General features: G+C 41.8%; 1 protein-coding gene across 7 annotated transcripts in view; it reads right to left on the bottom strand.

Annotated features, from left to right (window-relative positions):
• Positions 1 to 13,369, bottom strand: part of ZNF236 (zinc finger protein 236) — a 49,778-nt gene that overhangs the window by 8,308 nt on the left and 28,101 nt on the right. For all 7 annotated transcript variants that reach the window (XM_061548613.1, XM_061548615.1, XM_061548617.1 and 4 more), the window contains exons 16-28: positions 12,862 to 12,986; positions 11,719 to 11,813; positions 11,156 to 11,307; positions 9,433 to 9,621; positions 8,119 to 8,398; positions 7,563 to 7,666; positions 5,962 to 6,157; positions 5,559 to 5,761; positions 5,079 to 5,233; positions 4,432 to 4,861; positions 3,432 to 3,572; positions 3,187 to 3,240; positions 2,539 to 2,705 (exon numbers count right to left, since the gene is read on the bottom strand). In XM_061548613.1, the coding sequence (XP_061404597.1) occupies positions 2,539 to 2,705; positions 3,187 to 3,240; positions 3,432 to 3,572; positions 4,432 to 4,861; positions 5,079 to 5,233; positions 5,559 to 5,761; positions 5,962 to 6,157; positions 7,563 to 7,666; positions 8,119 to 8,398; positions 9,433 to 9,621; positions 11,156 to 11,307; positions 11,719 to 11,813; positions 12,862 to 12,986 (2,291 nt within the window). The remainder of the gene's footprint in view (positions 1 to 2,538; positions 2,706 to 3,186; positions 3,241 to 3,431; positions 3,573 to 4,431; positions 4,862 to 5,078; positions 5,234 to 5,558; positions 5,762 to 5,961; positions 6,158 to 7,562; positions 7,667 to 8,118; positions 8,399 to 9,432; positions 9,622 to 11,155; positions 11,308 to 11,718; positions 11,814 to 12,861; positions 12,987 to 13,369) is intronic.

Raw genomic sequence — 13,369 nt, forward strand, 5'->3', positions numbered from 1 at the left:
AGCGTGTGGAGTAATAGAAGAAGGTTTCTGGAGTCACGGTACTCAAAAAAAAAAAATAGACGAGGCTGAGATTCAACGAAGAAACGTGAATTTAACAGGAGCCCAGTGTCAGGGCTGGAATACTCGGGAGACGATTTCAGAGAACTCCAGACACGTCCAATCGGAGTGCAGCCAAGAGAGTGAGGGAGGGGAGGAGGAGAGGGTCAGGGGTAAGGGTTTAGTCCTTTGCACCTTTATAAAGGCAGTCAAGGGTGACTACCAAATTAGTATTCTCTGCAGTAGAGGACAGCATGAGCATTATGAACACCTCTCCTGGACAATTAACCCTTTTGGGCACTGTTGTGTGGACTGGCAGGAGGAATTAAAATATCTCATGACTGGTTGTAGAAAAGTGCGAAAATGAAATTACTATGGCTGGAGAAGTAACTTCTTGGTGAGATGTTTTCTTATATTTAATTTGTTTACATATTAAGTCAAAATCCCCACCACCATAAAAAAGAGAGTGTTTGTGGTTTTCCCGGGCAACTAAGTAGCTGGTGATAAACAGGTAAACATGGCACAACCTTACACTATTAGATCTCTTTTACCAGTGGCAAAATATAGTAGTAGGTTTTTACCCTTTAAAACTAGTACAAAACTGACACCTTTATTCAAGGCATCATGTTTGCAATAACCACAACACAAGTAGTCAAAAAAGCAAACAAAAAGAAGCAACTCTGATAATGATAATAATATGCAATGTCCTTAAAGTTGATTGGTCCACACCCGAGACGGCTTTCTTTAGAGCCTAGTCCCCATTGGTGTTGGACCAGATGACACCAAAAGGCGTACAACTCAAACACAGTGCAATATCAGAGTATTGAGAGCTCGGGGTAAGCATTTACACTATTAGATCTCTTTTACCCCGAGCTCTCAATACTCTGATATTGCACTGTGTTTGAGTTGTACGCCTTTTGGTGTCATCTGGTCCAACACCAATGGGGACTAGGCTCTAAAGAAAGCCGTCTCGGGTGTGGACCAATCAACTTTAAGGACAGTGCATATTATTATCATTATCAGAGTTGCTTCTTTTTGTTTGCTTTTTTGACTACTTGTGTTGTGGTTATTGCAAACATGATGCCTTGAATAAAGGTGTCAGTTTTGTACTAGTTTTAAAGGGTAAAAACCTACTACTATGGCACAACCTTGTTTTTGCATTTTAAAACGAGCACAGTCCTTTAACAACTTGTTACCTAATGTTTATAGACAATTGTGATCGACTGATGTCAATTCTATTGATGTAATAAATGCACGAGAAATGTGACATTTGGCAAAAATGTAGTTTGTGGTTTTCACTGGAAATATCCAAAAAAAATATTTTTGCTCTTAAAAACCCTGCTCAAAATTAGAGGCAGACATCTGAGCGTCTTTTTTTTTACTGAGGCCCATGATGGTTTACTTTTGAAGATTTTCAATGGCGATGAATCCAAATATGATGGCAGATCTTAAAATCCAACAACAATGGCGCCAGGGTCAACATAAAGCAGTATATTGCTTGAAAAAACATTCTGCACTAAAAATGCTAAAATATATCAACTCCATCATCATCATCATCATCGTAAGCTCCGATTAGCACAATTGTGGCTACATAGTGCGCAAAAAAAGCTCAACATGCATACATCAGCAAACCGAGTAATTCGCCTCGTGCGGAGTGCGACGCCAACGCCAATAAAAAGCGAGCAAAGGCTGATGCCGGATAGTTGTTATATTCATTCATCACGCAGAGTCAGCCAAGGCACTAAACGTGTGACCTCTTGCGACAGCATTCGCATCAACTGGTCGAGTACAGTCTGTCCCGCTACAACGTGGTGGTAGTTGGGTTCCTGAAGAAAACCGTGTTATGTAAAAATTACATTATAATAAATAATATAGGGGGTAAAGCACAGTCCGCGATAACACGTGAGATGCGTATGCAGGCTGAACAAAGACTGAGGCGCGTGGGTAGCATCTAGAAGCATCTAGAAGCATCCAGCAGCATCCCATCTTGTGCGACGATGACGCTACGCCAAGGCAGCCGTACAACTGCTTATTCCTACTTGTGCGACGTAGTTCCATTCACTCAATCACGTTATATCCAATTCGTATCTGCGTTATTAAAAAAATGTGTTCCCCGATACATTCATCGCGTTATATCCACTCCGTTATGAAAACTACGTGGCGTTACAGGAGAACAGACTGATTTGTTTGATCCACGTCTCGAGGTGGGGGGGGACAACCACGGAGGGTGGTGTCATTCCTTTGAGGGTCGCGGGAGACTTCGAACATCGACCGACAACCCAAGTTGCGCAATTTGCTGCAGGAGTTTACGCATAAAAGATGGGCCGACGTGTCCACAAAGTGACAGCCGTTCTCACTCGAAACGAAACTCTCAATCGCTAGGAGACTGTTTGCAGATGCAGCGGTGAAATATCTGACCAAGTCCGAACCATCGGATGTATAATAATTTATGTTCCGGTGGGGTAGCTACGAGGCCGCGCGTTCCCTCCACCCAGCTCCCACCTGAGATGTGATGTTAAGCGTGACAGATTCCATGCCATGGGGGACCATTGTCTGGGCCTCGGCGATGGTGAGGGTCACGGTCTCGCCGCTGACCTCGGCCCCGGACATCGCGCTCATGGGTAACGTCAAGCTGCCCTGTGACAGGCTTGGCTCGCTAGTTGTTAGGCCTGTATGGGAGAATATGAAATAATTAAATGCAACAAACGGTTCATGGTCAAACCACAACCGTCATCGGTGCAAGCGGTGAATACACGCAACGCGTTTTTACGTACCGTTTCGTATATGTTGTCTCCAGGAAGGCAGATATTAATACTTCTATATATAGAATTCATGGTGTTTACAAATGCACTACTCATCAATGTTTTATTTGTATGCTTCAGCATAGTCTATAATACTCCAATGATGTCATTTGTGTGCCTTAAAAGTCCTTGTTTATGTAACTCCATTATTATTTCATTCAGGTAGTAGACACAAACATTACAAATACATTTTGCGGCATATATATATGTATTTTAAATACAGTCATGGGAAAAAATATAATTTATTCGAAAATACAATTTCTGCACACAGTATTTATACTTTCACATCACCGTACACAGCAAATTGACGATATTTAAGTGTAAATGTTTGAACAGAAATAAGTCGAACCTGTGTCAGCATGGCTTCCATCGGCATTATTCTGTTGCTGCAGCAGCTCTTGTCCTGGAATTTAATAATTTGATAAATTATTTCGCTGGAAAAGTGTGCTCGTTATTTATTAGCTCCATAAATTTCAGACCAGTAGTCACTTTGAACACGTAGTTCTGTACCATTATTATGAGACTTGGTGTACTTGTGACCTGACTTTTAAGAGTAAAATTACAACTAAGCAAAATTCATGTGAACTCACTCACCTGATATAGTAAGAGTAATGGACTGAGGTGTTGAAGTGGATGAGAGCGTCTGGTTGGCCAAGGTTAATGTAATCTCATGTTGACCGGAGCTGGAAGTCATTAAAGGCTGGGAAGAGATGACCTGAGATAGCTCTTGGGAACCTGCATGAGGACATTTTTTTTTAAACAAAAATACAAGGTATGCAAGAAAACAAATGTTAAGCCCTTGTATAAAAAAAATTAAATAATTATGTATAAATACCAAGAGGCTTTGTCGAGATGTAATGACAAATCGATGCATCAATTAAAGTCTATTCATTCGGGTAAGGAACGATTAGTTTGATTTGTATATTTTGTAAGTAATTTGTTGGTGTGACTCCTGCAACCAATGCAGGTGATATATGTATCTGTAAAAATAAAATGGTTAATAGAGGTGGCTTGGTAAGAGTGCTCAGCTGACACCCCTGAGGTCCTGGGTTCGATTCCAGGGAGTCACCCAATATAAACTGGCTTCTGAAGTGCAGTGAATTGGTGGCCTTAGACCGTTCACCAATGACTGCACAAAATAACCCATCATATAAAATGTGGTTTCGCACTTAATTTTCCGATATTCCGGCTCTGAAAATTAAAAACATCAGTTTGACTGTCATGCGACGAAGTGCTCTTCAGCAGGGTGTGTAGGGAATCTACTGCCTTCTTTATGTGATCTCAGAAGCTGTTCTGTGATATATATATATTCTTGTGGATGCTTCCCCAGCATTGGGGCGGAGGTCACACTCCTGCATGAGTTCCAAATGTATTTTATTTCTCATGACGTGATGCTGACGTCACACGCAGGATTCAATTGGGAACAAACAAAACGTGAAAAAAAAAAAATCTCACGATTCTTGAATCGAATCGCAAACGAGAATCGTGACAATTCATCCAATCGCGAGGCATCGTCGATACTGCTGCTGCATTGTCAGCGGAGCCGAAATGAAAAAAAAAATCTAAAATCAAATCTGCAAAGCCGATTACCCACCTCCATGGCTGGCAGTGGTCAGCACAGAGGCCTGTTGGCACAGCGACCCCAGGGTGACCGCTCCCGAATTGGACACCGAGCACATGGGCTGCAGCACCACGCTTGCGGCAGACACCGCTCCGTCCACCGGCTGGAGCATCATGCCGCTGGTGGACGAAGCCGGCTGAAGCACCATGTTGGGTACGAGGGAGCCGTCGCTGTGGTGCAGCAGGATGCTCTGGGTCAAGCCCGCCGACGACACGGACACCCCGCCCCCACCGCCTGCCGCCGCGTCTGCCGCCTGCTGCAGTGTGATACCCGGGGCCATAGTGCCGTCTGCTTGCTGAAGGCCGCCGGATTGCTGCACCAGCGTGGCTGCTGGGTCACTTGAAAGATGTTGCTGAAGCAAGCTGTTCTGTTGCAGGGTGTGCTGAAGTAGGCTGGGATCAATCTGATGATGCAGATTACCCAAGGGAATAATAAAGGTACACACATAAGCAAATACAATTAAATGTATTTATTTATACACACACGCACACAAAAAACCCCATCAAAACAAAAATAAATTACCGACTAATACAATATGGAAATGTACCAGAATAAAGCATTTGTTGTTAATAAACATGCGAGCAGACAATTTACTATTGTACGGTGTTATTTTTAATTACCTGCAATGTGATGTTATTGATGGTGTTTGGGTCCAAGCCTGAAATCTGCACATTCTGTGCCACCAGATTTGCAGCGCTGAGCTGGAGCTGTATCCCCTCGAGAGACTGCAGTGTGGCCAGTCCAGAGTCTGACAGCGACACCGTGAAGTCTCCTCCTGTAAAGCCAAAGCATTTAAGCAATCTGACCAACTCACCATTCATACAACAAATGCATCAACGTCCTCTCATCACAACAACCCACAAATCACCCAGAGCAAATTGAGCCGCTTCGTTGAGCTATCAATTGTGTGGCCAGTTCGCTTCAGTAAAAGTGCTGTATAGCTCAGCAGGCCTTACCAGGTAAAATAAAAAAAAAAGATGAAATTCCACACGTTAACTTTCTTACGCGTTTAAAGGGCTCCGCAAAATAAAATACAGCTTTACACTTGTATAACTTACATTAAAAACTGCCTTCTCGAAATAAAAGCAGCTTTGACTTACCAGAGATTGAGGCTGGAAGAAGGGCTTGGCCAACGATACCGCTCGACTGCAGCACACTGGGCTCAAACTGCGCTGTGAGCACACCGCCATTAGTAATAAAGACGCTGTGATCCCCGGGTGGGGAGAGCATGCTGACGGGCTGAAGGCTCTCAGAATTCTGTCGCTGAGAAGGTCCTTTGCGTGGCCTCTGTTTCCCACCACCGCTGCAAGCACAGAAGATCAAATTGTCTCCACTGGGATCTAAGCGAATAATTATTACAGCTGTATTACTAAGAAACTGTCAATATTCCTAAATGGCCAATGCACTTAATTTGCTGTCCAAATCTTACATTTGGGAATGAATATATATGTCACGGTGATTTGTAATTTTCAACATTCATGAAGGGAGAGACCGTATGTTCACCTGATGCCGATAACCACCCCCGAGGGCTTGAAGTGAGACTGGATGTGGCTCTTGCGATGGCCCGAGGTGCGGAATCGCTGCTCACAGTGCGGGCACTTGAAGGGCTTGGCCCCAGTGTGAAGCCGCATGTGCACCTTAAGGCTGCCCTTGGTGGAGAACGGGGAATTGCAAATGTGGCATTTGAAGTGCTTCTGGCCTGGAGTGAAGAAAGACGAAAGCAAACAAGCTTTACTGCCATATACATTGGTCGCAAAGGCTTACCCAAAGCTGATATTTCTGAAACGCATTCAAATAATTTACCAAGAAATAAGGAATTTCTGCATTACACTACCTCTGAGCAGGGCGAACTAAATGTGTTTCATCTTGTATAAAAGCACTCTAGTGGCAGTTAAGGAAAAATCGTAGCATGCTTTTTCAAGTGATTTGCAGAACACTGTCAACTTTTATCAACGCCTGGACAGAAAGCCATCCAGTGTCTGCTTACTCTCTCCTAAGGGAGCACTTAACGCTGTACAGGTATATCTGTATTCATGTCCAACTTGAATTCCAATGGGTTTGAAATCTGCCATTTTAGATTTGAAGCAATATGTAAAATGACAGCAGACACAGAAAAGAGAAAAGGGAAAAAAACACTAACGACAATTTTATTCCATCTTTGCGCATTTTAAATACCAGTGCGATCTAGCAAATGAAACTAGAAACATTACATTTTTTTTATTAGCCATATACCTTGCTGCACATCAGACAACATGACGCATATAACTGTTAACTTCTTTGCCTGAACTGCTTTATTTGTTTTGAGGCAATCACTTTTTCATTTGTGACCATTTCTGCGATTAACTGACTGTTTCCACGATTAACACGTTTTAGGATCCCACTATACAAATCCCATGGCTGATTTGGTTTTAATTCCATCATTAATCTTGTTTTAATTTATTCTAGATCAAAGGTAATTTCTGCTCCAATGTGTACCCTACTACAAGCAAGACAAGTTTTCTCAATTACTGAAGTGGAAATTAATAAGAAAAGAAAAGCACACTTTGTCAAAGAGACATATAATTGCATGCAAAGCATTAAAGTAAAATATCTGTCTCTCTGATGTATATGTATGATGCTTAATTGCTAAGTTATGAAAAAAAGTAAATCTTTATATACCCCCTAACTGAATACTTGCCTAATAAGAGCCATCTTCCTACGCAGCCAATTTACAATTCATTTAGGATTTTTCCGAATGAAAACATTTACACTAAAACAACCAATCATTTTTTATTCTCACACAATGTAAACGTGTTTATTTTTCTGTTTGACTGGCATAATTTGAATGATCATTCAAGTTGCAGCATATCATTTTCTAGTTGAGTTACATGAAACAGTGACATAATGAGAAAGCAACCGCACAGTTTAAAAATAAAAATACGCCTTTAGCCCTACATTTCTGCTGTTATTACATATAAAATTTAAACACTTAATAGGTACATCTCAATTAACTTTTAATATATTATTAATTAAGAAGGAACATCTGTCATCACAGGAACACTTATAACCACGATAGGAATACAGATAATGACATGCAGTGCTGTTATATTGCTTACAATTCCTACCTGTGTGGGTTTTCACATGACAGTCCAACGTTGACTTCACAGTGAAAGATTTTCCACATTCGTCACATTTGTATGGCTTCTCACCCGTGTGTATTCTCAGATGCCTGTGCCAAGAAAACACAATTCAAGGTATTACTTATAGTATCATCACAGGTTCACATAAACTATTTGCCTGATAGCACAAAACGTACATAAAATATAGACCTTTCGAAAACGCATGTCTCACATCTGTGATTAAAATAACTGCGAATACGTATGAACATTAACATTACTAAGAGGAAGAAACCTTGCATCACACGCCTCTGATAAGGCCTTCAATCAATTATGAAATGTTGGCCCATCGGCTGAAGATGATGATCCATTTTTATTGAAATAAGCTGAAACTTAATGGATTATACTTTTTGTATTTTCATATTGGAACCAGTTAAAACGAGACGCAAAGAAAACCCAATAAATCACCGCCGATGGGTGCCAGCACATTCGCTCTATCTGCTAGCACCACGATGGAAGGGAAGTAGCAGGAACAGGAATGGGGTCCGATGGTGGCGAGTGTTACCTGACGAGGTCACTGGGCTTCTTGAAGCTCTTGGGGCAAAAGCTGCACTTGTTGGGGTGTCGCGGCTCGTCGTCCAGCTCCTCCTGGCGGTCCTTCATCTCGCTGACGCGGTCGCGCTCGGCCGCCGACTGCACTAGCAACTTCTCGGAGACGGAGGCGGCCTCCGCGGGGCCCGACTGGGCCAGCACGGCCGTCTCTTCCTGGGACAGCGTGAGGATGCCAGGCCGCGAGCGCCGCGCCGCCGCCATGCGGTCCGCCTCCCCCTCCTCGCCTTCGTCGTCTGCAGTGGAAATTCAGTCAGCGTCGTTCGTTTCATTTGCAGTCGTAGTCTCGTCATCGTCAGTCTAGTCATCGGCGCACATCCAGGGTTTAATATGGTCTCAAATTGCACACAGTAGTTATCTTAATTTGGCTGACTCAAGCAGGCAAAGATTTAATCAAACACGCTATCAAATGTTGGTGTACAATGTAATCCCCCCCACACCTTTATATTATCAGGTCAGCCAATCAGTGGAATCTGTAAATCTCTTTATAAATGATTTTAGTCAAATACCACATGACGGGTATTGCAGCATCTAAAAATATTAATGATCTTAGCCCGTGTCTTCATTCGGATGAGTTCAATTTGTCTCGTCAGTCATGCTTAAAAAGGAAGTTTTGGTGGATAGTCGTAGTAATCGTCACACTTGATGATTTTCACTTATTCTTAATCGTCATTGACGAAGATAAAAACACACACACTTAATTGATGGACATTTACCGTCACTAATTACGTGAACAAAATTAACACCGGTCATCTGAGCACGGACGACGCCCGAGACAACAGCGCCACGATTTAAGAAAAAAACAAATATGGCCGTTTTAAAAATTTATGCCTTTCCTTAATTAAGATATAAATTTCGAGTGGTCACCTCTGCATTGACTCGCAATCTACATAATTTATCATTACAACATAATCTTTAGTCATGCACACAAAAACACTTTACAACTGATGTAGGCATATAAGTCATTAGGATAGCAATTGTTTCATTTAGAATGACCAATCTTCTGGCACGGCAATATATTACTTTTGCTTTTTAAAGGGTACACCGGCGCACCGAAGCATCTCGAAGCACAGCGGTTGAAAATGCCATGAATTAAACTTTCCATGCAAGTCTAAACAAATGCACTCGGCAAAGTGCATCCAACTAATGCATCACAGGCGAGGTTGTGCATCGAGTCCTTGAAAAAATATTTCCAGCGCATAGGGGAAGACTTTAACGAGCAGCAACAACAAAAAGGTAGGGGAAGCGTTGAGGTAATATCGTGACGAACCTGCGTCGGCATCACCGTGCTCCTGGTGAGTGCGCATGTGCTTCCTGCAGTGGAGGGAAGTGCGGAAACTCTCCTCGCAGAACGGACACTTAAAGGGATGCATGCTGGTGTGCATCACCATGTGCCGTGTTAGGCTGCCATTTGTGGTAAATGTGGCGTCGCACAGGTCACACTTGTACGCCTTCTCCCCTGCCAACAAAAAAAAACACCTTCGCTAAAATATTTATTCGCCACTTTATTGAATGTCGTTTTGGCTGCGAGCTTTGTATGTATAAATGGCTTCAAGACTTTTCCAACGATTCGAGTTTAATACGAATGTAAATGTCAGAAATGTGCTTCGCAATCTTTGTTACGTATTAAGCATTCTTTTTATTTGTCCGTGGATAGCATTATCCAAATAAATGAAAAGCCAAATTTATACCAGTTATGCATGTTCATCAGGCAAGCCCTAAAGTCAATGTATTTAATAAATGAACCTACATTTTTTTTACTTAAAACTGCATTTGACAAGTGTTTTATCAATTAATTATAACACCAAAATAAAGTTTATTCACCCAATTTATGTAATGAGAAGTAAATTTTTTACTTTCCTATCAGGAATAACCGTTTAATTTCAAAAGCATAATTGGATGTTGCATAGAAGCTATTGAAACTGGTCACCTGCTGGTGCTTTTAATGTGTTCTTTCCATACAAATCTGCAGTTTCACCACTTGTGAATCCCCTATATGCTCTGTGTGCCTCATAGGTAATTTCCACAAAGTACATGGTGGTAAGTACTGCATTAGTTAGAGTTAATTAGTGTTACACTTAGAGAGAGTAATCTGAGATCTGGGGTTTATAGTTACAAGCAAATCTAATCAGCACAATTACACACTGCGAGGGGGTCTGGCTTAAATAACCCTTTATGGAGAGCACAGGCTCGAGAGAGCCTGCATATCTGAGATATGTGCAGTTATGCTGCTGACAGATTCAAACAGTCATGCCTCTAACATGTAACCGCACAAGGAAAATTACAACAGTGTACTTGTGATTTGCATCAGAGGACAGGCAGCAAAACGCATGACGTACCTAAGCTGACCGGCATTTTAAAAGGCCTCCTTTTTTAGGCCACACAGTCCACAGACTGAAACCCCTAGGTGGCATCAGCAGAATAAATTTTCGTCTTAGAATTTTCAAACATGTCATATTTTGAACATATTTCTTATTTAATAAAATGTGTTATCTTCACAAGCAAAAATACAAGAGGCAGAAATATTATGGTTTTTTTTGTTTTGGCTGCAAGATTGATTTAGTGCATATAATTGAATTTTCTAACAAATAATACGTAGCAAAAAAAAAACCTGCACTTAAGGAACACTTGCATGTAAGCATTTCTGAAATGACAATTAACCGAATTGAAAAAATACAATATCAATAATTAATCAAAAAAAGCTGACGCATCTCGAATATGAAATTAGCAAGTTTGGTGCTTTGAAATGTTTTAAAGGAGATCACAGTGCTCAGCGTGACGCATAGCCTCCAGAAAGTGCACGCACATTCAGAGACGCGCGCTGAACCAGACAGCTGGTGTAGCACGCCCGAGATACACAATTACACCCCAGTGCGTCCCTGTTTTGTGCAGCTGCTGAACCAGTTTCATTATTTCTCCGCTCCCCAATGAAAATATAGGTTGCACTGTTTAGCCAATCTTCGGAATATCCTGAATTGCAGTGCGACGCTTACCTGTGTGTGTACGCATGTGCGCCTTTAGCACCCCAGAGGACACAAAGCCCCTTCCACATTGCGCACACTTGAAGGGTTTCTCTCCTGTGTGGGATCGCACATGTTGCTTCAAATGGCTCGACTTCTTGAAGCCTTTATTGCAATATCCACATCTGGACCAAACATAGCCTCTGATCAATAAACACATTCCTTCATAACAAATTACAAAGGTGTAGGCAATAATCATCAGCCTTGATTAATCCCCTGCTGGAGGAAGGCCTCCAAAAGACGTCGCCATCTCAAAGTCTTGCTATGCAACGATCCACTTAGCACATCGTGCACACGAGCTGATTTCATCACTCCGTTTCAAAAATGGATGTCCTCACGGGCACACGGAAGGCAATTAGTAGAAATTAAACACCTTTAAAAAAAACACTTTTTACATTAAATTCCATTTTATATTTGTTCACGTAATATCAGAGAACAAAAAAGAACGCTCAAAAAGATCATTTAATTTTTTTTTACGCAGTAGTTTACTTACATCAATAACGCTTTTCGAAAAGAATAAAGTCAAGACTAGTCACCGGTAGGAGCGGCGTGTGGATTCCTCTCCGTCGGACTGATATTCAGATTGCTCTGCAGACAGCTGCACTTCATGCTGGGAAGCCTCCTGCAGGGACTGCAACAACAAAACAGTTTAGCTTTTATTTCTTGCGCAATATTAGGTGCATTAACCCCCCCAACCACCCAAAAAAAACCTCCAGCATTTTAAAAAGTTTTATATATATATATATGTATCCCCCAATTATATCCCAACTGTGCTATCAGCACCTTGTCATGAGATGACATCCATCGGCGTCAAGTCATGCAAAACTTTCACGAAGCATTGCAACCTTTCGAGTTAGAGAACAGTTGACGGAATTGGACATCGCAGACATCCTTTCAAATGACCTCTGGTCTACACAGCAGAAGGCATGCATGTTTCGCCTGCTCTGTATATGGGAGTAATGTTTGTCACACAATAGTCAAGCCAATATTTTTATTCCCGTAGCTTGAATTTTTGCCAAATTAAGTTTAGAACCAAATTTAATGTGATGCCATTTTTTGTGCAGCTATTGGAGACCATCAGCTCACTGTATTTGAGAACCTGGTTTTGAACCCAGCATCTCAGCTGTGCCAGCACAGTACTACGACCTCTGCGCCACCTGACCACCTAAAATAAAATCTGGCATATCACGATTTCATCGATTTGTCAATCCACTGCTGTATGAAGGCTTCCACAAGCCATGTCAATCATGGGGTTTGTTTGACCATACTTCATCAAGTTGGTCAGTGTGCATTGGTGAAACAGTGGGGGGGAGTGGGGGGAGATTGGCCTCAAAAGACCTGTTCAGATATTCACTGCCAATGACGTTAGCTATGGCTTGGAATCAAACTCAGGTGCCCGGGTTCATAGCAGAATGTGCTAACCACTGCTCCACTCATGTTACAAGTACAACATAAAAAATCTATTCTGAATGGTAATTAAATGGAAATAAATAAATGCAGACCACCCAAAGCTTGGACTCAACGTAACGTCTAATTCCAGACAGTCATATTCGTGGCAGAATTACACTTAATTAATACGCCATTTTGCGTACAATTTTCTTTTAATCCGAAATCAAGTCTCAGGGGAGCGGTGGTGGAATTTGCAAATGACTTGGATAGCATTGTAAGTGTGCACGTACCGTCAGCATCTCTTGCGAGTGATAGGTCGTCGTTAAAGGCTGGCTCTCGAGAGTGCTGGAAGCTTGCAGTTGCTGCACAGCTGTGAACTGGCCCTGCTGGCCAAAGCTCTCCGTGATTGTAAATCCTGCGATACAGCCACGGGAGGATGAGGTTAAAAACCTATTTTGAATGCTCTATTTGCTCTGCTTCTGCAACACATGACGTGATATACATTTCATTATTTATAGTACCCTCACATGCCTCTATCTTGCTATTAAAAAATATTCTAATGAGATGCCATTTAACATGCTCATTGCTGACATTTGCAGACACTTAACATGCCCATTAAACCTACAGACTAAAAATACTTGTTTTCTCAAAGCTCTTGTGGCTAGATTGGCACTACCTACACTTGTTTTAATTACAGGTAGCAAGTCTCCCACTGTCAATTATTAAGCATCATGGACTGCAAATGTATTACTATTTCAGTGTTCATTAACGGTTTTCAACAGCAGATGTTTTTTGATG

This window comes from Lethenteron reissneri, chromosome 9, assembly GCF_015708825.2.
Source record: "Lethenteron reissneri isolate LAM-NWPU_2019-01 chromosome 9, ASM1570882v1, whole genome shotgun sequence".
Classification (NCBI taxonomy): Eukaryota; Metazoa; Chordata; class Hyperoartia; order Petromyzontiformes; family Petromyzontidae; genus Lethenteron; species Lethenteron reissneri.